Source organism: Poecilia mexicana, unplaced genomic scaffold (assembly GCF_051168715.1).
Source record: "Poecilia mexicana isolate PSO_F unplaced genomic scaffold, ASM5116871v1 scaffold_1, whole genome shotgun sequence".
NCBI classification, from domain to species: Eukaryota; Metazoa; Chordata; class Actinopteri; order Cyprinodontiformes; family Poeciliidae; genus Poecilia; species Poecilia mexicana.
The window spans coordinates 10856268-10877397 of record NW_028263370.1 but is presented as its reverse complement, the minus strand read 5'-3'; the positions used below and the strand labels follow the sequence as shown (position 1 = coordinate 10877397).

At 36.1% G+C, this 21130-nt stretch overlaps 1 protein-coding gene across 3 annotated transcripts in view; it reads left to right on the top strand.

Annotated features, from left to right (window-relative positions):
- The window catches only part of LOC106928608 (uncharacterized), a 28413-nt gene extending 8023 nt beyond the window's left edge, over positions 1–20390 (top strand). The window contains exons 22-54 of one of the 3 annotated variants that reach the window (XM_088004315.1): positions 644–945; positions 1319–1383; positions 1528–1676; positions 2640–2720; positions 2951–3484; positions 3854–4200; positions 4403–4467; positions 4643–4791; positions 6334–6411; positions 6641–7174; positions 7542–7942; positions 8145–8209; positions 8385–8533; positions 10076–10156; positions 10386–11171; positions 11504–11808; positions 12010–12074; positions 12250–12398; positions 13058–13138; positions 14431–14787; positions 15025–15161; positions 15341–15405; positions 15643–15785; positions 15904–15945; positions 16451–16555; positions 16751–16887; positions 17059–17120; positions 17358–17500; positions 17619–17660; positions 18837–19018; positions 19207–19268; positions 19373–19515; positions 19731–20390. In XM_088004315.1, coding sequence (XP_087860441.1) covers positions 644–945; positions 1319–1383; positions 1528–1676; positions 2640–2720; positions 2951–3484; positions 3854–4200; positions 4403–4467; positions 4643–4791; positions 6334–6411; positions 6641–7174; positions 7542–7942; positions 8145–8209; positions 8385–8533; positions 10076–10156; positions 10386–11171; positions 11504–11808; positions 12010–12074; positions 12250–12398; positions 13058–13138; positions 14431–14787; positions 15025–15161; positions 15341–15405; positions 15643–15785; positions 15904–15945; positions 16451–16555; positions 16751–16887; positions 17059–17120; positions 17358–17500; positions 17619–17660; positions 18837–19018; positions 19207–19268; positions 19373–19515; positions 19731–19822 — 6098 coding nt within the window. In that variant the 3' untranslated portion in view covers positions 19823–20390. The remainder of the gene's footprint in view (positions 1–643; positions 946–1318; positions 1384–1527; positions 1677–2639; positions 2721–2950; positions 3485–3853; positions 4201–4402; positions 4468–4642; positions 4792–6333; positions 6412–6640; positions 7175–7541; positions 7943–8144; positions 8210–8384; positions 8534–10075; positions 10157–10385; positions 11172–11503; positions 11809–12009; positions 12075–12249; positions 12399–13057; positions 13139–14430; positions 14788–15024; positions 15162–15340; positions 15406–15642; positions 15786–15903; positions 15946–16450; positions 16556–16750; positions 16888–17058; positions 17121–17357; positions 17501–17618; positions 17661–18836; positions 19019–19206; positions 19269–19372; positions 19516–19730) is intronic. The other 2 variants (XM_088004318.1, XM_088004322.1) reach the window with 2 other exon arrangements.
- The last annotated feature ends 740 nt before the right edge of the window (positions 20391–21130 follow it).

Genomic DNA, 21130 nt, shown 5'->3' with positions numbered 1-21130 from the left:
TTTTTTCTCTTCTACTTAGAAATTACAACCTACGGATGAATTGCTATATTATTCTCAGGGACAACCTGAACACAGTTCAATCAATCAATCAATCAATCAATCAAATGTTATTTGTATGGCACATTTCAGCAGCAAGGCATTTCAAAGTGATTTACATCATAAACACAAAAACACAAAGTCATGCAACATAGAATCAACAATCAAAACATTACATTAAGTCAACTGCCATCATTACATTAATTGATTATGTTTCAAATACAACTCTAAACAGGTGGGTTTTTAGCTCAATAAACATTCTCCAAAAAAGATGTCCCCAACAGTTACAATGAGTTTACTAACTGTTAGTAAACTAGCACACAATGCCACTTATGATTTTCACTTAGAGTTTGATTAGACATGATGAAACTTAACCAAGTGTAAGTCAGTGTCTATTTATCTTAAAACTTTGTGTCTGAACCACTTTACACAATCTCAATATTATGTTTAAATTACTAAAATTAATTCAGTAGCAGTTTTCCCAACTCTACCACCAATCATAGCAATTACAAATAGTCTTTTGTATCATCAATGTGTTGAATATTTATGTATTGGGAAAAATACATAGTTTTAAGTAATAATTTTTAAATCTTTTTGTCCTGTTTAGTAACCTCACAGCAAACAGGTACAACCTCACCAACAGTCAGTGAAACGCCACCATCTACTCTGTCACCTGTCAGCCCAACCTTAGCACCTATTATCGCAACTTCGCCATCGACAACACTATCAACTAAACCAACAACTACTACAACTACTACAACTGCTGCTACAACTACAACCACAACACCTGCACCACCACCAAAGCCAAAAGTTAAATTAGAATTTAAGGTGCAGCAAGAATTCAAACAGGAGTTGACAAACAAAGAATCAAAAGAGTTCAAAGATCTTGCAAAAAATGTGACTTCAGCAGTAAGTTTGTTTTTCGTTCAAAGTTGTTTGTCATATTTTATTGTAAGTTTTTAAAGACAAGCATCTAAAAGATTGCAACATTTGATAAATACTAGTATACTATGTTTGAAAAATAATATAACGAATATTTGAAATTAACTCCTATTTTTAGACTGATGCTTGAAATAAACATGCTTACACAATCTATGATATATATTTTTATCTAAAACTCTTATCTAGAAAATGTGTGCTTTTTACAAAAGCATATCTAGACATTTTTAGATTGCAATAAAAATGCATATGAGGAAAAAGTAAGTTGGCTAAAACTGTTACATTTATATAATGAAATGTAATTTACCCATTTCTGTTTTTTTTCTCCTAAAAATCTTAACAGCTTAATGAAGTCTATTCCAAGAGATTTGGGCCTATTTTCAATCGAACTGAGATAAACGAATTCAGGTATAAAGAAGACATTTCCAGCCCTTTATTTTTCAAAGCAGTACACTTGCTTTGTAATGCAGAAAACTATTAAACAGTGAATGGAACATAGGGCTATATATATATATATATATTTATAAAATATATAAATTATTTGTGTTGCAGACAAGGATCAGTTGTCGTCGACTCTGAGCTGATATTCAATAACATCACAGAAATACCAGATACTAATGTCATTACTGAGTCTTTAAAGAATGCGAGCTCTACCCCAGGTTTCGGCCTTGCTGTCAACACGTCTACTATTGCTGCAGCTGGTAAGGTTTATTTACTTCCACTTAAAAATGTTGACTAGCATAAATTACTGGTATGACGGACACTGCTAGATCTATTTTTATATGTTAAATTCTTTTGTTTCATGTAGTGTATGCAGGGTTGCCAAGACTCTTCCAGAAAGAGACTCAAACCTTTCATTTTTCTGCATCTAACTCTGGTCAGACGTATCTCACTTTAATTAAGTAAAACACTTCCACTCAAAGCAAGATATTTTTTCTATTCTGCTTTCTGTGATTGTGTAAACATAGTACTACTACTCAGATAATTCTCTGTAGGTATCTGTTCACTCTACAGATACTTTCAGTTTTCGTATTGCTGCATGAGTACTACAGAGTGATTTAAGTGCTCAGGGTACTCCAGAGTAGCTTTAGAACTTGGTTAGGATTTGTTGATTCAGACTTCCTCACTCTTGTTTTAAAACTTTTAGTCCTCTCTGATGTCTAAGGTTGGAGTTTATGTTCTACCTAACCTGCAATCCAAAATCAACCCCTTGGTTTTTTTTAATATTAGCCTCTTAGACCTGGAAGAGTCACTTTGGATACATTTTAATATTTTATTGTAAATTATCCATGTTTGTGTTGGCACAATCATTAATTAGCAGTGGTAGAGGACACCTAGCATACCTAGTATCGGGAAGTCTTCCAAACATAAAGAGCAAATAAACGTTCTCACCTTAGCAATTGTATCAATTTGTTAAAGTAAAACATCAGACATTAGTAATAAAGCTTGTTCAATTCACTGCAAAGTTTATAGATTAAATAATTTGATTTTTCACAATAAAAAAATGCCAGAAATATCTCTCGTTTAAAACTTGTCACTTTCACAGCCCAGTCTTATTCCACGCAAACCAAGTGTGAAAGCAAATTTCAGAACAAATTCAACAACAACCAATAACCAATAGCAGAGTCACAGATGTGTTATTTCTTTATGTTTTCTTCCTTTAGTTGTAACACTTACAACTCCATTACCAATACCTACCATTCCAACTACGCCTACAACATCAGTGAGCATGACATCTACAACAGGTATTTTCTATTATTTGAAAAGGGATATTATGCTTTCGTTATTTTAACAAACCGTGGTTATTTAATTATCTTTTAAAATGAACAATGAATGCAATGTATTGGACAGCGGTGATATTTTGAAAACTGTTTTATGTAATTATATTAACCTAAATGTTATATATTCTTACCTCATGAACTTTCACAAATAACCTCCCTAATATTCAACATGACTTCATCACAACTTAATGCAGCCTCACCAACACCAGACACAACTTCTGTGCCAGTCAGTGCGACATCACAAACAGCCAACATCACCTCACCTCCACTCACTGCAACTTCTGTATCAGTCAGTGCAACATCACCAGCAGCCAACAACACCTCAACTCCACTCACTGCAACTTCTGTGCCAGTGAGTGCAACATCACCAGCAGCCAACAACACCTCAACTCCACTCACTGCAACTTCTGAACCAATCAGTCCAACATCACCAGCAGCAAACATCACCTCACCTCCACTCACTGCAACTTCTGAACCAATAAGTCCAACATCACCAGCAGCCAACAACACCTCACCTCCACTCACTGCAACTTCTGAACCAATAAGGCCAACATCACCAGCAGCCAACAACACCTCACCTCCACTCACTGCAACTTCTGTATCAGTCAGCCCAAAATCACCTACAGTTGACATCACCTCAACTCCATTCAATGGAACCTCACCAACAATCACCAGGAGCTCAACAACAATCAACATAACCTCAACACCCATTTCCACATCACTACCAGGTAGTTATTTAAAGTTTGATTGAACGTGATGCTCCTTAACCATGTGTTTGAAGTTCAACTTGGGTCAGTGCCTGTTTATCATGAAATATATCTGAACCACCCAATATAATCTCAATATGAAGTTTGTGCTGCGAAAATTAATTCCCGAGCAATTTCCCTAACTCTAAGAGCACTCAGTGCAATTACAAAGAATCTTTTGAACCATTAATGCTTTGAATGTTTATTGAGAGAAATGATCAAGTTACATAGTGATTATTCATAATACTAAACTCTTTTTGCTCGATTTAGAAAATGCCCCTATATAGCATATTTATGATATTACAATCTCACCAACAGTCAATACAACTTCTGTACTGGTCTTTCCAACAGCACCAGAAGTTGACACAACCCCGACTCCTCTCAATGCAACTTCTGTTCCAGTCATTTCAACATCACCAGCTGCCAACATCACCTCACCTTCATTCAGTGCAACTTCACCATCTACTGTGTCTGTTAGCAAAACGTCAGTACCTACCATTGCAACTTCCCCAACAACATTACCAACAACTACAACTACAACTACGACAACTCTTGCTACAACTACAACTACAACACCTGCCCCACCACCAAGGCCAATACTGAGGTTAGAGTTTAAGGTACAGGAAACATTCAAACCGGCGTTGTCAAATAAAGAATCACCAGAGTTCAAAAACCTTGAGAAAAGAGTGACTGCTGAGGTAAGTTTGGTTCTTATCGTTTATAATTGTTTGTAATATTCTTCATGGCATTACAATATTTTAAGCTTTAAAAGCCCGGCATTCCAAGACATTGCAACATTATATAATTCCCAGTGTGCCATTTTTGCAAAACACCATGATGTATGACATCATGATATATATCTATTTACTGTTTTTTTTTCTCTCCTAAAATTTTTAACAGCTCGATGGAGTCTATTCCAAAAGATTTGGGCCTATATTCAACCGAACTGTCATCAAAGAATTCAGGTATAAATAAGACATTTCAAGCAACTGGATTTTTAAAAGCAGCATAGTTATGATTTCATGCAACATGTTCCTTGTCATTTCAGTCATGACAAAAGCTCTTGTTGCTTTATATCTGCCTGATATAGTTTACAAAATATATATAAACTATTTGAAATATGTTTTATTTCTGTTGCAGACAAGGATCAATTGTAGTTGACTCTGAGCTGGTTTTCAATAATGAGACAGCACTACCAAATACCAGTGATGTTGTGGAAACTTTAAGGAATGCAAGCGCCAGCCCAGGTTTCAACTTAACTGTCAATGCAACTAGTATTGCTGCAGAAGGTAAAGTTTGCTTCCACTTTCAAAATGTTGAAACTGCTAAATTTGTGTTTCTTTAAGTGTTCTGTTTCATGTAGGGAAAGACTCTGATCTGCCCTTATTTCCTCTATCTTTAACTCTTCACTTTAACTAAGCAAAGCACCTCCAATCAAAGCAAGACATTTTTTTTTTCTACACAGCTCTCTGTGATTGTATTAATCACAGATTAATTGGGTTTCTGATCACTCTGCTGATGATTGCATTTTGGTGCTGATGCTTGAGTATGTTACAGGGGTTAGATGGTCAGGATAGTCTAGTTGAGACAGGTTCATGCTTTGGTCCTCTCCATCTCTGAATCAATTTTTCAGGTCTGTGTTTCTGTGTCATTAGTTAGCTGTGGTCAGAGGATACTGAGTTCTTTTGAGGGATCCCAGGAGTTTTCCAAACTCAAAGAGCAAACAAACGTATTCACCTCAGTAATCTGATTTATCAATTTTACCAAATCATCAAGCATTAACAATACTTGTTCATATAATTCCAAAGGCTTGATATAATAACTAACGTATACTATATAAAGCATTATATATATCTAAGCTCCACCTAAAAGCTTAGAAGTGGGATAAAAGGCTATGAAAAAATGTACTATTTACTTCTACTTAAAAATTTTGACTAGCATAAATTCTGACTGACACTGCTAAATCTATTCTTATTCTTATAAATGCTTTTGCTTCATGTAGTGTTTGCAGGGTTGCCAAGACTTCCAGAAAGAGACTCAAACCTTCAATTTTTCTGCATCTAACTCTGCTCAGATGTATCTCACTTTAATTAAGTAAAACATTTGCATGCATAGCAAGACATTTTTTCTACTCTGGTTTCTGTGATTGTGTAAACACAGATAATTCTCTCTAGGGTTCTGTTCACTCTACAGGTACTTACAGTTTTCATGGTGCTGCATGAGTACTACAGAGTGATTTAAGTGCTCAGGGTACTTCAGAGTAGCTTTATAACGTGGTTAGGATTTTTTGATTCAGACTTCCTCACTCTTGTTTTAAATCTGCTAGTCCTAGTCCTAGAGTTTATGTTCTACCTAACCTGCAATCCAAAATCAACCCCATGGTTTTTTGAATATTAACCTCTTAGACCTGGAAGAGTCACTTTGGATACATTTTAATATTTTATTGTAAATTATCCTTGTTTGTGTTGGCACAATTATTAGTTAGCAGTGGAAGAGGACACCTAGCATACCTAGTATCAGGAAGTCCTCCAAACATAAAGAGCAAATAAACGTTCTCACCTTAGCAATTGTATCAATTTGTTAAAGTAAAACATCAGGCATTAATAATGAAGCTTGTTCAATTTACTGCAAAGTTTATAGAGTAAAGAATTTGATTTTTCACAATAAAAACGTGCTAGAAATATCTCACGTTAAAAACTTGTCACATTCACAGCTCAGTCTTACTCCAAGAAAACCAAGTGTGAGAACAAAGTTCAGAACAAATTCAAGAACAGCCAATAACCAATAGCAGAGTCACAGATATGTCATTTCTTTATTTTTTCTTCTTTTAGTTGTAATTCTTACAACTCCATTACCAACAACTACCATCCCAGCTACGCCTACATCAGTGAGCATGACATCCATAACAGGTATTTTCTATTATTTGAAAAAGAATATTGTGCTTTCATTATTTTAACAAACCGTGGTTATTTAATTATCTTTTAAAATGAACAATGAATGCAATGTATGGACAGCGGTGATATTTTGAAAACTGTTTTATGTAATTATATTAAGCTAAATGTTATATATTCTTACCTCATGAACTTTCACAAATAACCCCCCTAATATTCAACATGACTTCATCACAACTTAATGCAGCCTCACCAACACCAGACACAACTTCTGTGCCAGTCAGTGCGACATCACCAGCAGCCAACATCACCTCACCTCCACTCACTGCAACTTCTGTATCAGTCAGTGCAACATCACCAGCAGCCAACATCACCTCACCTCCACTCACTGAAACTTCTGTGCCAGTCAATGCGACATCACAAACAGCCAACATCACCTCACCTCCACTCACTGAAACTTCTGTGCCAGTCAGTGCAACATCACAAACAGCCAACATCACCTCACCTCCACTCACTGAAACTTCTGTGCCAGTCAATGCGACATCACAAACAGCCAACATCACCTCACCTCCACTCACTGAAACTTCTGTGCCAGTCAGTGCAACATCACAAACAGCCAACATCACCTCACCTCCACTCACTACAACTTCTGTGCCAGTCAGTGCAACATCGCCTACAGTTGACATCACCTCAACTCAATTCAATGGAACCTCACCAACAATCACCAGGAGCTCAACAACAGTCAACATAACCTCAACACCCATTTCCACATCACTACCAGGTAGTTATTTAAAGTTTGATTGAACGTGATGCTCCTTAACCATGTGTTTGAAGTTCTACTTGGGTCAGTGCCTGTTTATCAAGAAATATATCTGAACCACCTAATATAATCTCAATATGATGTTTATGCTGCGAAAATTAATTCACTAGCAATTTCCCTAACTCTGAGTACTCAGTGCAATTACAAATAATCTTTTGAACCGTCAATGCTTTGAATGTTTATTGAGAGAAATGATCAAGTTACATAGTGATTATTTATAATACTAAACTCTTTTTGCTCGATTTAGAAAATGCTCCTATATAGCATATTTATAATATTACAATCTCACCAACAGTCAATACAACTTCTGTACTGGTCTTTCCAACAGCACCAGAAGTTGACACAACCCCGACTCCTCTCAATGCAACTTCTGCTCCAGTCATTTCAACATCACCAGCTGCCAACATCACCTCACCTCCAGTCACTGAAACTTCTGTGTCAGTCAGTGCAATATCGCCTACAGTTGACATCACCTCACCTACATTCAATGCAACTATGTCACCTGTAAGCGAAACGTCAGCACCTACCATCGCAACTTCCCCAACAACATTACCTACAACTACAACTACAACTACGACAACTCTTGCTACAACTACAACTACAACACCTGCCCCACCACCAAGGCCAATACTGAGGTTAGAGTTTAAGGTACAGGAAACATTCAAACCGGCGTTGTCAGATAAAGGATCACCAGAGTTCAAAAACCTTGAGAAAAGAGTGACTGTTGAGGTAAGTTTGGTTCTTATCGTTTATAATTGTTTGTCATGTTCTTCATGGCATTACAATATTTTAAGCTTTAAAAGCCCGGCATTCCAAGACATTGCAACATTATTTAATTCCCAGTGTGCCATTTTTGCAAAACACCATGATGTATGACATCATGATATATATCTATTTACTGTTTTTTTTTCTCTCCTAAAATTTTTAACAGCTCGATGGAGTCTATTCCAAAAGATTTGGGCCTATATTCAACCGAACTGTCATCAAAGAATTCAGGTATAAATAAGACATTTCAAGCAACTGGATTTTTAAAAGCAGCATAGTTATGATTTCATGCAAAATGTTCCTTGTCATTTCAGTCATGACAAAGGCTCTTGTTGCTTTATATCTGCCTGATATAGTTTACAAAATATATATAAACTATTTGAAATATGTTTTATTTCTGTTGCAGACAAGGATCAATTGTAGTTGACTCTGAGCTGGTTTTCAATAATGAGACAGCACTACCAAATACCAGTGATGTTGTGGAAACTTTAAGGAATGCAAGCGCCAGCCCAGGTTTCAACTTAACTGTCAATGCAACTAGTATTGCTGCAGAAGGTAAAGTTTGCTTCCACTTTCAAAATGTTGAAACTGCTAAATTTGTGTTTCTTTAAGTGTTCTGTTTCATGTAGGGAAAGACTCTGATCTGCCCTTATTTCCTCTATCTTTAACTCTTCACTTTAACTAAGCAAAGCACCTCCAATCAAAGCAAGACTTTTTTTTTTCTACACAGCTCTCTGTGATTGTATTAATCACAGATTAATTGGGTTTCTGATCACTCTGCTGATGATTGCAGTTTTGGTGCTGATGCTTGAGTATGTTACAGGGGTTAGATGGTCAGGATAGTCTAGTTGAGGCAGGTTTATGCTTTGGTCCTCTCTATCTCTGAATCAATTTTTCATGTCTGTGTTTCTGTGTCATTAGTTAGCTGTGGTCAGAGGATACTGAGTTCTTTTGAGGGATCCCAGGAGTTTTCCAAACTCAAAGAGCAAACAAACGTATTCACCTCAGTAATCTGATTTATCAATTTTACCAAATCATCAAGCATTAACAATACTTGTTCATATAATTCCAAAGGCTTGATATAATAACTAACGTATACTATATAAAGCATTATATATATCTAAGCTCCACCTAAAAGCTTAGAAGTGGGATAAAAGGCTTTGAAAAATTGTACTATTTACTTCCACTTAAAAATTTTGACTAGCATAAATTCTGACTGACACTGCTAAATCTATTCTTATTCTTATAAATGCTTTTGCTTCATGTAGTGTTTGCAGGGTTGCCAAGACTTCCAGAAAGAGACTCAAACCTTCAATTTTTCTGCATCTAACTCTGCTCAGATGTATCTCACTTTAATTAAGTAAAACATTTGCATGCATAGCAAGACATTTTTTCTACTCTGGTTTCTGTGATTGTGTAAACACAGATAATTCTCTCTAGGGTTCTGTTCACTCTACAGGTACTTACAGTTTTCATGGTGCTGCATGAGTACTACAGAGTGATTTAAGTGCTCAGGGTACTTCAGAGTAGCTTTATAACGTGGTTAGGATTTTTTGATTCAGACTTCCTCACTCTTGTTTTAAATCTGCTAGTCCTAGTCCTAGAGTTTATGTTCTACCTAACCTGCAATCCAAAATCAACCCCATGGTTTTTTGAATATTAACCTCTTAGACCTGGAAGAGTCACTTTGGATACATTTTAATATTTTATTGTAAATTATCCTTGTTTGTGTTGGCACAATTATTAGTTAGCAGTGGAAGAGGACACCTAGCATACCTAGTATCAGGAAGTCTTCCAAACATAAAGAGCAAATAAACGTTCTCACCTTAGCAATTGTATCAATTTGTTAAAGTAAAACATCAGGCATTAATAATGAAGCTTGTTCAATTTACTGCAAAGTTTATAGAGTAAAGAATTTGATTTTTCACAATAAAAAAGTGCTAGAAATATCTCACGTTAAAAACTTGTCACATTCACAGCTCAGTCTTACTCCAAGAAAACCAAGTGTGAGAACAAAGTTCAGAACAAATTCAAGAACAGCCAATAACCAATAGCAGAGTCACAGATATGTCATTTCTTTATTTTTTCTTCTTTTAGTTGTAACACCTACAACTCCATTACCAACAACTACCATCCCAACTACGCCTACAACATCAGTGAGCATGACATCCATAACAGGTATTTTCTATTATTTGAAAAAGAATATTGTGCTTTCATTATTTTAACAAACCGTAGTTATTTAATTATCTTTTAAAATGAACAATGAATGCAATGTATGGACAGCGGTGATATTTTGAAAACTGTTTTATGTAATTATATTAAGCTAAATGTTATATATTCTTACCTCATGAACTTTCACAAATAACCTCCCTAATATTCAACATGACTTCATCACAACTTAATGCAGCCTCACCAACACCAGACACAACTTCTGTGCCAGTCAGTGCAACATCACCAGCAGCCAACATCACCTCACCTCCACTCACTGCAACTTCTGTATCAGTCAGTGCAACATCACCAGCAGCCAACATCACCTCACCTCCACTCACTGAAACTTCTGTGCCAGTCAGTGGAACATCACCACCAGCCAACATCACCTCACCTCCAGTCACTGCAACTTCTGTGCCAGTCAATGCGACATCACAAATAGCCAACATCACCTCACCTCCACTCACTGAAACTTCTGTGCCAGTCAGTGGAACATCACCAGCAGCCAACATCACCTCACCTCCAGTCACTGCAACTTCTGTGCCAGTCAGTGCAACATCACCAGCAGCCAACATCACCTCACCTCCAGTCACTGCAACTTCTGTGCCAGTCAGTGCGACATCACAAATAGCCAACATCACCTCACCTCCAGTCACTGCAACTTCTGTGCCAGTCAGTGCAACATCACAAATAGCCAACATCACCTCACCTACAGTCACTGCAACTTCTGTGCCAGTCAGTGCAACATCACAAATAGCCAACATTACCTCACCTACAGTCACTGCAACTTCTGTGCCAGTCAGTGCAACATCACCAGCAGCCAACATCACCTCACCTCCAGTCACTGCAACTTCTGTGCCAGTCAGTGCGACATCACAAACAGCCAACATCACCTCACCTCCACTCACTGCAACTTCTGTGCCAGTCAGTGCAACATCACCAGCAGCCAACATCACCTCAACACCCATTTCCACATCACTACCAGGTAGTTATTTAAAGTTTGATTGAACATGATGCTCCTTAACCATGTGTTTGAAGTTCTACTTGGGTCAGTGCCTGTTTATCAAGAAATATATCTGAACCACCTAATATAATCTCAATGTGATGTTTATGTTGCGTAAAGTCATTCACTAGAAATTTCCCTAACTCTAAGAGCATTAATGATTCAAATAATCTTTTGAACCGTTAATGCTTTGAATGTTTATTGAGAGAAATTATCAAGTTACGTAGTGATTATTTATAATACTAAACTCTTTTTGCTCGATTCAGAAAATGCTCCTTTGTAGCATATTTATAATATTACAATGTCACCAACAGTCAATACAACTTCTGTACTGGTCTTTCCAACATCACCAGCTGCCAACATCACCTCACCTTCATTCAATGCAACTGTGTCACCTGTAAGCAAAACGTCAGCACCTCCCATTGCAACTTCCCCAGCAACATTACCATCAACAACTACAACTACGACAACTCTTGCTACAACTACAACTACAACTTCTGCCCCACCACCAAAGCCAATACTGAGGTTACTGTTTAAGGTAGTGGAAACATTCAATTCGGCGTTGTCAAATAAAGAATCACCAGAGTTCAAAAACCTTGAGAAAAGAGTGACTGCTGAGGTAAGTTTGGTTCTTATCGTTTATAATTGTTTGTCATATTCTTCATGGCATTACAATATTTTAAGCTTTAAAAGCCCGGCATTCCAAGACATTGCAACATTAGATAATTCCCAGTGTGCCATTTTTGCAAAACACCATGATGTATGACATCATGATATATATCTATTTACTGTTTTTTTTCTCTCCTAAAATTTTTAACAGCTCGATGGAGTCTATTCCAAAAGATTTGGGGCTAAATTCATTCGAACTGTCATCAAAGAATTCAGGTATAAATAAGACATTTCAAGCAACTGGATTTTTAAAAGCAGCATAGTTATGATTTCATGCAAAATGTTCCTTGTCATTTCAGTCATTACAAAAGCTCTTGTTGCTTTATATCTGCCTGATATAGTTTACAAAATATATATAAACTATTTGAAATATGTTTTATTTCTGTTGCAGACAAGGATCAATTGTAGTTGACTCTGAGCTGGTTTTCAATAATGAGACAGCACTACCAAATACCAGTGATGTTGTGGAAACTTTAAGGAATGCAAGCGCCAGCCCAGGTTTCAACTTAACTGTCAATGCAACTAGTATTGCTGCAGAAGGTAAAGTTTGCTTCCACTTTCAAAATGTTGAAACTGCTAAATTTGTGTTTCTTTAAGTGTTCTGTTTCATGTAGGGAAAGACTCTGATCTGCCCTTATTTCCTCTATCTTTAACTCTTCACTTTAACTAAGCAAAGCACCTCCAATCAAATCAAGACATGTTTTTTCTACACAGCTCTCTGTGATTGCATTAACATGGTAGTACTTGGAGATTTCTCTCTGGGTTTCTGATCACTCTGCTGATGATTGCAGTTTTGGTGCTGCTGCTTGAGTATGATACAGGGATTTAGGTGGTCAGGATAGTCTAGTTGAGGCAGGTTTATGCTTTGGTCCTCTCTATCTCTGAATTAATTTTTCATGTCTGTGTTTTTGTGTCATTAGTTAGCTGTGGTCAGAGGATACTGAGTTCTTTTGAGGGATCCCAGGAGGTTTCCAAACTCAAAGAGCAAATAAACGTATTCACCTCAGTAATCGGATTTATCTATTTTACCAAATCATCAAGCATTAACAATACTTGTTCATCTAACTCCAAAGGCTTGATATAATAACTAACATAAAGCCTTATATATATATAAGCTCCACCTAAAAGCTTAGAAGTGGGAGATTTCCAGCACTACCAATAAATAATAGCAGTCACTGATGTGTTTTTTTTCTTTTTAGTTGTAGTACCAACTCAACCACCTCCAGTCCCAACTACAGCTACAACAACACCGACAACAGCAAATATGACTTCTGCAACAGGTATTTCCATAGAACATTTGAAAACAATTATTATGCTTTGTTTTGTTTTTTTACCAGACCATAATTGTTTCTTAAAATGACCAATGAATGTAATGTCTGGTAATTTATAGTATTTTTAAGTGTTTCACATCATTCTTTTGAACAAACAATAATATACTCATAAACATTCATTAACAAGCTCCCTAATAATGAACATGACATCACCATGACATACTTCACCACCAAATATAACTTCACTATCAGTTAGTTCAACCTCACTTACATTCAATACACCTTCACCATCAGACCAAAATCTACAGCAACCTACATAGCATCGCCTCCTCTCAATGCAACTTTAACCTGACCCATCAGAATCACCCATTGACAGTCATTATAAGATCACCAGCAGGTTATAGTTTGGCTTCAAATGAAGCAAAACTAAAATCTATGAATGGAAGGTTATGGAAAGATCAGAGAACAGCAGTGTGAAGGAGGAATGGTACATTTCAATCTGCATCTTATGTTAAAAACCCAGATCTGGTTTTATTAAACTTAATACTGAACCTTTGAAGTCTTAAAGACTTTTATTGTTTTTTGTGAAAATAATAATAATATAATTCCAACAAACAGAACATTTGCGAGGTATTTTATTGTACTTTTCACTAAACTAACTTTACCACCACTAATTGCTCACCAGACAGACTCCATGACAACAACATCCCAAACACCATATTGCATTCACATTGCATTCACATAGTTGTTGCCGAGAAATCTCGGCAACAACTATTGCTCCAACTGTGAATTCAACAGGTAACTACAAGACACAGCCCTTTTCTATAGTTTAACTTCCTCTAGAAAAGAGAGACGAGGTGATTTTTGCACATTCACTCAATGCAACTCTACCAACAGCTGATGCTGTTTTCCAATTGAATAAAGAAAGTCCTTTTGTGTCATGAAGTATAAGATAATTATTAAAAGCACCAGAGAGGCTAAGCTTGGTTTATTCCTTCCACAAGCTCTGAAGTCTAAAAGATTTCTTAAATGTTTTTCTTGTGATGATAATAATAATAATAATAATAATAATAATATCTTTTCAACAAACAGAACATTTGTGAGGTATTTCATTGTACTTTTCACTAAACTAACTTCATCACCACTAATTGCTCACCAGACAGACTCCATGACATCAGCATCACAAGCACCATGTTGCATTCACATTACTTTGCAGTATTATGAATACAATGTAATATGAGGGAGACTTTGCTTGATTATGGTTTTTATTAAATCAGTTTCCCATGTGACTTCACCTACAGCAAATGCAACCACACAAGTAACCGGCGCGACCCAACCTTCAACCAATGCAACCACACCAGTAACCGGCGCGACCCAACCTTCAACCAATGCAACCACACCAGTAACCGGTGTGACCCAACCTCCAACCAATGCAACCACACCAGTAACCGGCGCGACCCAACCTTCAACCAATGCAACCACACCAGTAACCGGTGTGACCCAACCTCCAACCAATGCAACCACACCAGTAACCGGTGTGACCCAACCTCCAACCAATGCAACCACCCCAGTAACCGGCGCGACCCAACCTCCAACCAATGCAACCACACCAGTAACCGGCGCGACCCAACCTCCAACCAATGCAACTTTGACAACAGGTGATATTTTTTTCTTATTGAACAAAGCAAAATTCTTTTGAGTGTTTATCTTGAAAGGTAAATATTAAAAGCACTGCAGATACTTGGCTTGTTCCTATTGGCAACCTATGTAATGTTAAAGTTTAATAAGGTGTTTATTTTTTGGTGATAATAAATAATAATAATAATAATAATAATAATAATAATAATAATAATAATTAATAAATATAATCTTTTCAATATCAAAAACATAACCAGCTACTCCAGCGACAACTCCAGTGCCACCAGATTCAAAGCTCCAGATGACATTTACACTGGTAAAAACTTTTATCTCGGGTCTGGAAACACCTGGATCTCCAGAGTTTGTCAGCTTGTCAACAACACTGACTAGTCAAGTAAGCATAACTGATTTTTTTGTAGTCTCATAATTGAAATATCAAATGAATTAAACTACATCAATATACAATGACAAGATCAGCATGTGTAAAAGAATTAGACTTGTTAACTAAACATTCTTTGTGAATATCAACTGTCTCCCCTGACTTACTTCTTTTACTGTTTTTCAATTCTTCAGCTGAATGACATCTATAGGCGGAGATTCAGGTTTTTGTTCCTGCGAGTTCTGATCAAAGCTTTCAGGTAAATATCGATGTTGGTCAGGAAATTGTTATTAAAGAGGCATGAAAAAACTCCAACAAAATTATTTGATGATCATAAACTTTTCAAACATTTTGTCTTCTGTTGTGTGACTCTAATCATTGGGCAGTTGTGCCCAAATTAAAATTTTAAAATATAACATTCAGAAGATAAGATAATGTGTTGTTGTTACGATGTTTGTTAGAAATGAAAACTACAATAATAATTTCCTTTTTGCAGACGAGGTTCAATTGTCGTTGAATCTGATGTGATATTTGCAAATGCGAGCTCTGTGCCAGAACCACGAACTGTTGCAGAGACTCTGGTGAACGACAGTGCCAGCTTGAACTTCACGCTGAACGCAACAAGTGTAGTTGTGACAAGTAAGAGTTTATTTTTTCATCTGGTTGTTTATTACATAAAAGAGATGGAGAGCAATTGGAGTTAAATTTATACCAAGAACTATTCCAAAAGCCCTGATGTTCTTTGTCTTTTTTGCAGCAGTCTCGGCAACAACTATTTCTCCAACTGTGAATTCAACAGGTAACTACAAGACACAGCCCTTTTCTATAGTTTAACTTCCTCTAGAAAAGAGAGACGAGGTGATTTTTGTACATTCACTCAATGCAACTCTACCAACAGCTGATGCTGTTTTCCAATTGAATAAAGAAAGTCCTTTTGTGTCATGAAGTATAAGATAATTATTAAAAGCACCAGACAGGCTAAGCTTGGTTTATTCCTTCCACAAGCTCTGAAGTCTAAAAGATTTCTTAAATGTTTTTCTTGTGATAATAATAATAATAATAATAATAATAATAATAATAATAATATCTTTCCAACAAACAGAACATTTGTGAGGTTGTACTTTTCACTAAACTAACTTCTTCACCACTAATTGCTCACCAGACAGACTCCATGACATCAGCATCACAAGCACCATATTGCATTCACATTACTTTGCACTATTATGAATACAATGTAATATGAGGGAGACTTTGCTTGATTATGGTTTTTATTAAATCAGTTTCCCATGTGACTTCACCTACAGCAAATGCAACCACACCAGTAACCGGCGCGACCCAACCTCCAACCAATGCAACCACACCAGTAACCGGCGCGACCCAACCTCCAACCAATGCAACTTTGACAACAGGTGATATTTTTTTCTTATTGAACAAAGCAAAATTCTTTTGAGTGTTTATCTTGAGAGGTAAATATTAAAAGCACTGCAGATACTTGGCTTGTTCCTATTGGCAACCTATGTAATGTTAAAGTTTAATAAGGTGTTTTTTTTTGGTGATAATAATAATAATAATAATAATCTTTTCAATATCAACAACATAACCAGCTACTCCAGCGACAACTACAGTGCCACCAGATTCAAAGCTCCAGATGACATTTACACTGGTAGAAACTTTTATCTCGGGTCTGGAAACACCTGGATCTCCAGAGTTTGTCAGCTTCTCAGAAACACTGACTAGTCGAGTAAGCATAACTGATTTTTTTGTAGTCTCATAATTGAAATATCAAATGAATTAAACTACATCAATATACAATAATCAGCATGTGTAAAAGAATTAGACTTAACTAAACATTCTTTGTGAATATCAACTGTCTCCCCTGACTTACTTCTTTTACTGTTTTTCAATTCTTCAGCTGAATGACATCTTTAGGCGGAGATTCAGGTTTTTTCTGCGAGTTCTGATCAGAGCTTTCAGGTAAATATCGATGTTGGTCAGGAAATTGTTATTAAAGAGGCATGAAAAAACTCCAACAAAATTATTTGATGATCATAAACTTTTCAAACATTTTGTCTTCTGTTGTGTGACTGTAATCATTGGGCAGTTGTGCCCAGATTTAAATTTTTAAATATAACATTCAGAATATAAGATAATGTGTTGTTGTTACGATGTTTGTTAGAAATGAAAACTACAATAATAATTTCCTTTTTGCAGACGAGGTTCAATTGTCGTTGAATCTGATGTGATATTTGCAAATGCGAGCTCTGTGCCAGAACCACGAACTGTTGCAGAGACTCTGGTGAACGACAGTGCCAGCTTGAACTTCACGCTGAACGCAACAAGTGTAGTTGTGACAAGTAAGAGTTTATTTTTTCATCTGGTTGTTTATTACATAAAAGAGATGGAGAGCAATTGGAGTTAAATTTATACCAAAAACTATTCCAAAAGCCCTGATGTTCTTTGTCTTTTTTGCAGGAGTCTCGGCAACAACTATTTCTCCAACTGTGATTTCAACAGGTAACTACAAGACACAGCCCTTTTCTATAGTTTAACTTCCTCTAGAAAAGAGAGACGAGGTGATTTTTGTACATTCACTCAATGCAACTCTACCAACAGCTGATGCTGTTTTCCAATTGAATAAAGAAAGTCCTTTTGTGTCTTGAAGTATAAGATAATTATTAAAAGCACCAGAGAGGCTAAGCTTGGTTTATTCCTTCCACAAGCTCTGAAGTCTAAAAGATTTCTTAAATGTTTTTCTTGTGATAATAATAATAATAGTACTACTAATAATAATAATAATAATAATAACAATAATATCTTTCCAACAAACAGAACATTTGTGAGGTATTTCATTGTACTTTTCACTAAACTAACTTCACCACCACTAATTGCTCACCAGACAGACTCCATGACATCAGCATCACAAGCACCATATTGCATTCACATTCCTTTGCACTATTATGAAAGCAATATAATATGAGGGAAACTTTGCTTGATTATGATTTTTAATAAAGCAGTTTGCCATGTGACTTCACCTCCAACCAATGCAAATTTGACAACAGGTGATATTTTTTTCTTATTGAACAAAGCGAAATTCTTTTGAGTGTTATCTTGAAAAGTAAATATTAAAAGCACTGCAGTTACTTGGCTTGATCCTATAGGCAACGTATGCAATGTTAAAGTTTAAAAAGATGTTTATTTTTTGATGGTAATAATTATAATAATAATAATGCAATATTTCCAACAACAACAAGTATAAAGTATTTTTCACTAATTTAACTTTATCACCACTAATTGCTCACCAGACAGTCACCATGACATCATCATCACAGGCACTATATTGCATTCACATTACTTCTCGATAACAAAGAGAAACTTCACCAGAAGTTCGCATGACTTTACTAAATAGAAATCCAGTAGCACGAAAATCCATTCAGTCTATACCAGATAATTCATTTTCTTTTATAGCCAAAACTTTTTTGTGCCTATCATTTTTATTTTATTAATGAGACAACAATGAGAAATATCCCATTTGTTTATTTGTAAAATTTAATTGCCACAAGTATGTTGTGTTAGATTTACTCCTGCATTTATTTTTTGCTTGTAATCCCCTTTGGCTTAATCTAGGTTGCTGTAATTTGCCCTGTCAATGAATAACTGTTACTAATTTTACAACTTCTACTGTAAAACCAGTAACTCCAGCAGTAACTACAACAGCCCCAACCACGACTACGACTGCAGCACCCACAAATCCTCCAACTGCCACTGAGGGATTTCTCTTCATGAGATTTGGTCTCAACATGATTTTTCAAACAGAATTAGCCGACGTCACTTCAACAGCATTTCTCCAATTGGCTTCAACTGTGGTCAAGGAGGTAATTTAAGTTTACATTATAACCACTTTGTGTAATAAAACTGTCAAACTTAAATAAATTAGGATGTATTTAAAGGTCTTTTAAGTAAATGCTATAATGTAATGGGAACAAATTTTACTACAAAAGTAGCACATTTACTGGGTGCTACTTGGTGCCAGTGCGAATTTAATGTTTTCATTTTCTTTCAGATCAACAGAATTTGCCTTGGCCTCTTCACTGGTTTCAGTCGCTCACGCGTCAATTCCTTCACGTAAGACCATATTACTGTCGCTGTCTATATTTTATTGATGTTTTGTCAATAGGTTGCTTTTTCAGGTGCTATAATTAGATATTTTTTTGTTTGTTCTATTTAAGGAATGGATCTGTGATTGCCAACATGACTCTAGTGTTCAGAAGCACGTCTGTTCTTCCTAATTTAAACATTGCTCTGTCAGCGCTGGAAAAGGAGCTTCTTAATTCTAACATACTGAATTATATAAATGGCAGCCTGGTTTTAGGTAAGTTACAAGAGATGCAGACGTTGAAGTACAACAAAGAGTTAACATTAAAACTACAAAGTGTGATGCTAAACGAAAATATTAGCAATAAAAAAGTTAAACACAATTTCACATACAAGCATTCTTTCAAGTCATATGTGGAATTTGTAATACAATTCTAAAGAATTTTCTCACTAATATATTTAATTCTGTTTTCAATGTTTTCAAATCTTCAGCATCGGGCGGTCCTCCTCTACCCACGATGGGAAGTTTGACTTTCTTTTCGCTGATCATGGTGGCTGTGGCACAGATGCTGATCAACTCATAGTACTCGAAACACATGCATTGTCGTTTGATGCAAGCAGGCATGCAGTAACATTGAAGTTTGACATAACACATGCACACTGTGAAACTTACCACATGTGGTAAAAAGATGTGTCTTGTGGGTCAAAAATTGAGAAAGCAAACTGGCATGTCTTATTTAATTTACGAATCAACTTATATGTCTTTTTTTGTTCTTTAAATGTATATTTCTTTGATTTTATTCAGTAAAAGCTTTTATGTAAAAATGCAAATGTCTAAATTATCATGGGTGATATATGTCTTGATAAATGTAATTCATGACTCAGCAAAATACATTTTTCTTATTTAAATCCATATTGCCCCCGAAGAAACTCAATGTAGTCAGTGTGCTATGTTGTATAATGCTGATGCTGAAAAAATGAGCTTATTATGAGGATTATGTAATTTAAATTACTATATTGTATAAATTATTTGATGGTAGACTGTAATGTTCTGACACAATTATCTGTGGTAAGAAATAAATAAGTAACTTTTAATGATTCCTGTTGAATATTATCAAAAATGTAATAAAACATTACCTTTAAAGACCTAAAGGCTTTATTTTATTTTACTTATTATTTTACAACCCAAATAGGGCATATTCAGGCTTTAGCGGGAACACCAACATGCAGAAGCCTTATCTGAAAGTTAAAACATCTCCCCTCCCCAGGCCGCAGTAATAAAAAGGTTGGGGACCACTGGCCAAGCATATGCAAAGGCGCTTCAGCAGACCCACGTGGATTCTCAGTCATTGGATGAAAAACAATGACATCACAGTTCATCATTGACATGTGATTGGTTGGATGATGTGTGCCCATTGGATAGCACTTATGTCTTTATAAATAAACCCTGCCCCAATCATTAATATTTTTAATGCTGTATTTTTAAAAATCTATATAAAAAATAAATAAACATAAATGAAGCACAGAAGTTTTTTTCTTTATTTTCATTGTATTTTTTTTTTTACTGTTTGCACACAAAATAAGACATAAACGCTTGTCCATTTCTGGACTATCTGGCAGTGTTTTTTTGTCCAAACATGATCAAACATTATGCTATGTTCAGGACAGGCCCGACGTCTCTCCTGTAGCGTAGACCCGACGTCTCTCCTGTAGCGTAGACCCGACATCTCTCCTGTAGCGAAGACCCGACGTCTCTCCTGTAGCGTAGACCCGACTTCTCTCCAGTAGCGTAGACCCGACTTCTCTCCTGTAGTATAGGCCTGACGTCACTGAGCTCCTGGTTGGGGGAAATTGGGGTCTCAACCTCACCACAGTCCATCATCCCCTCATAG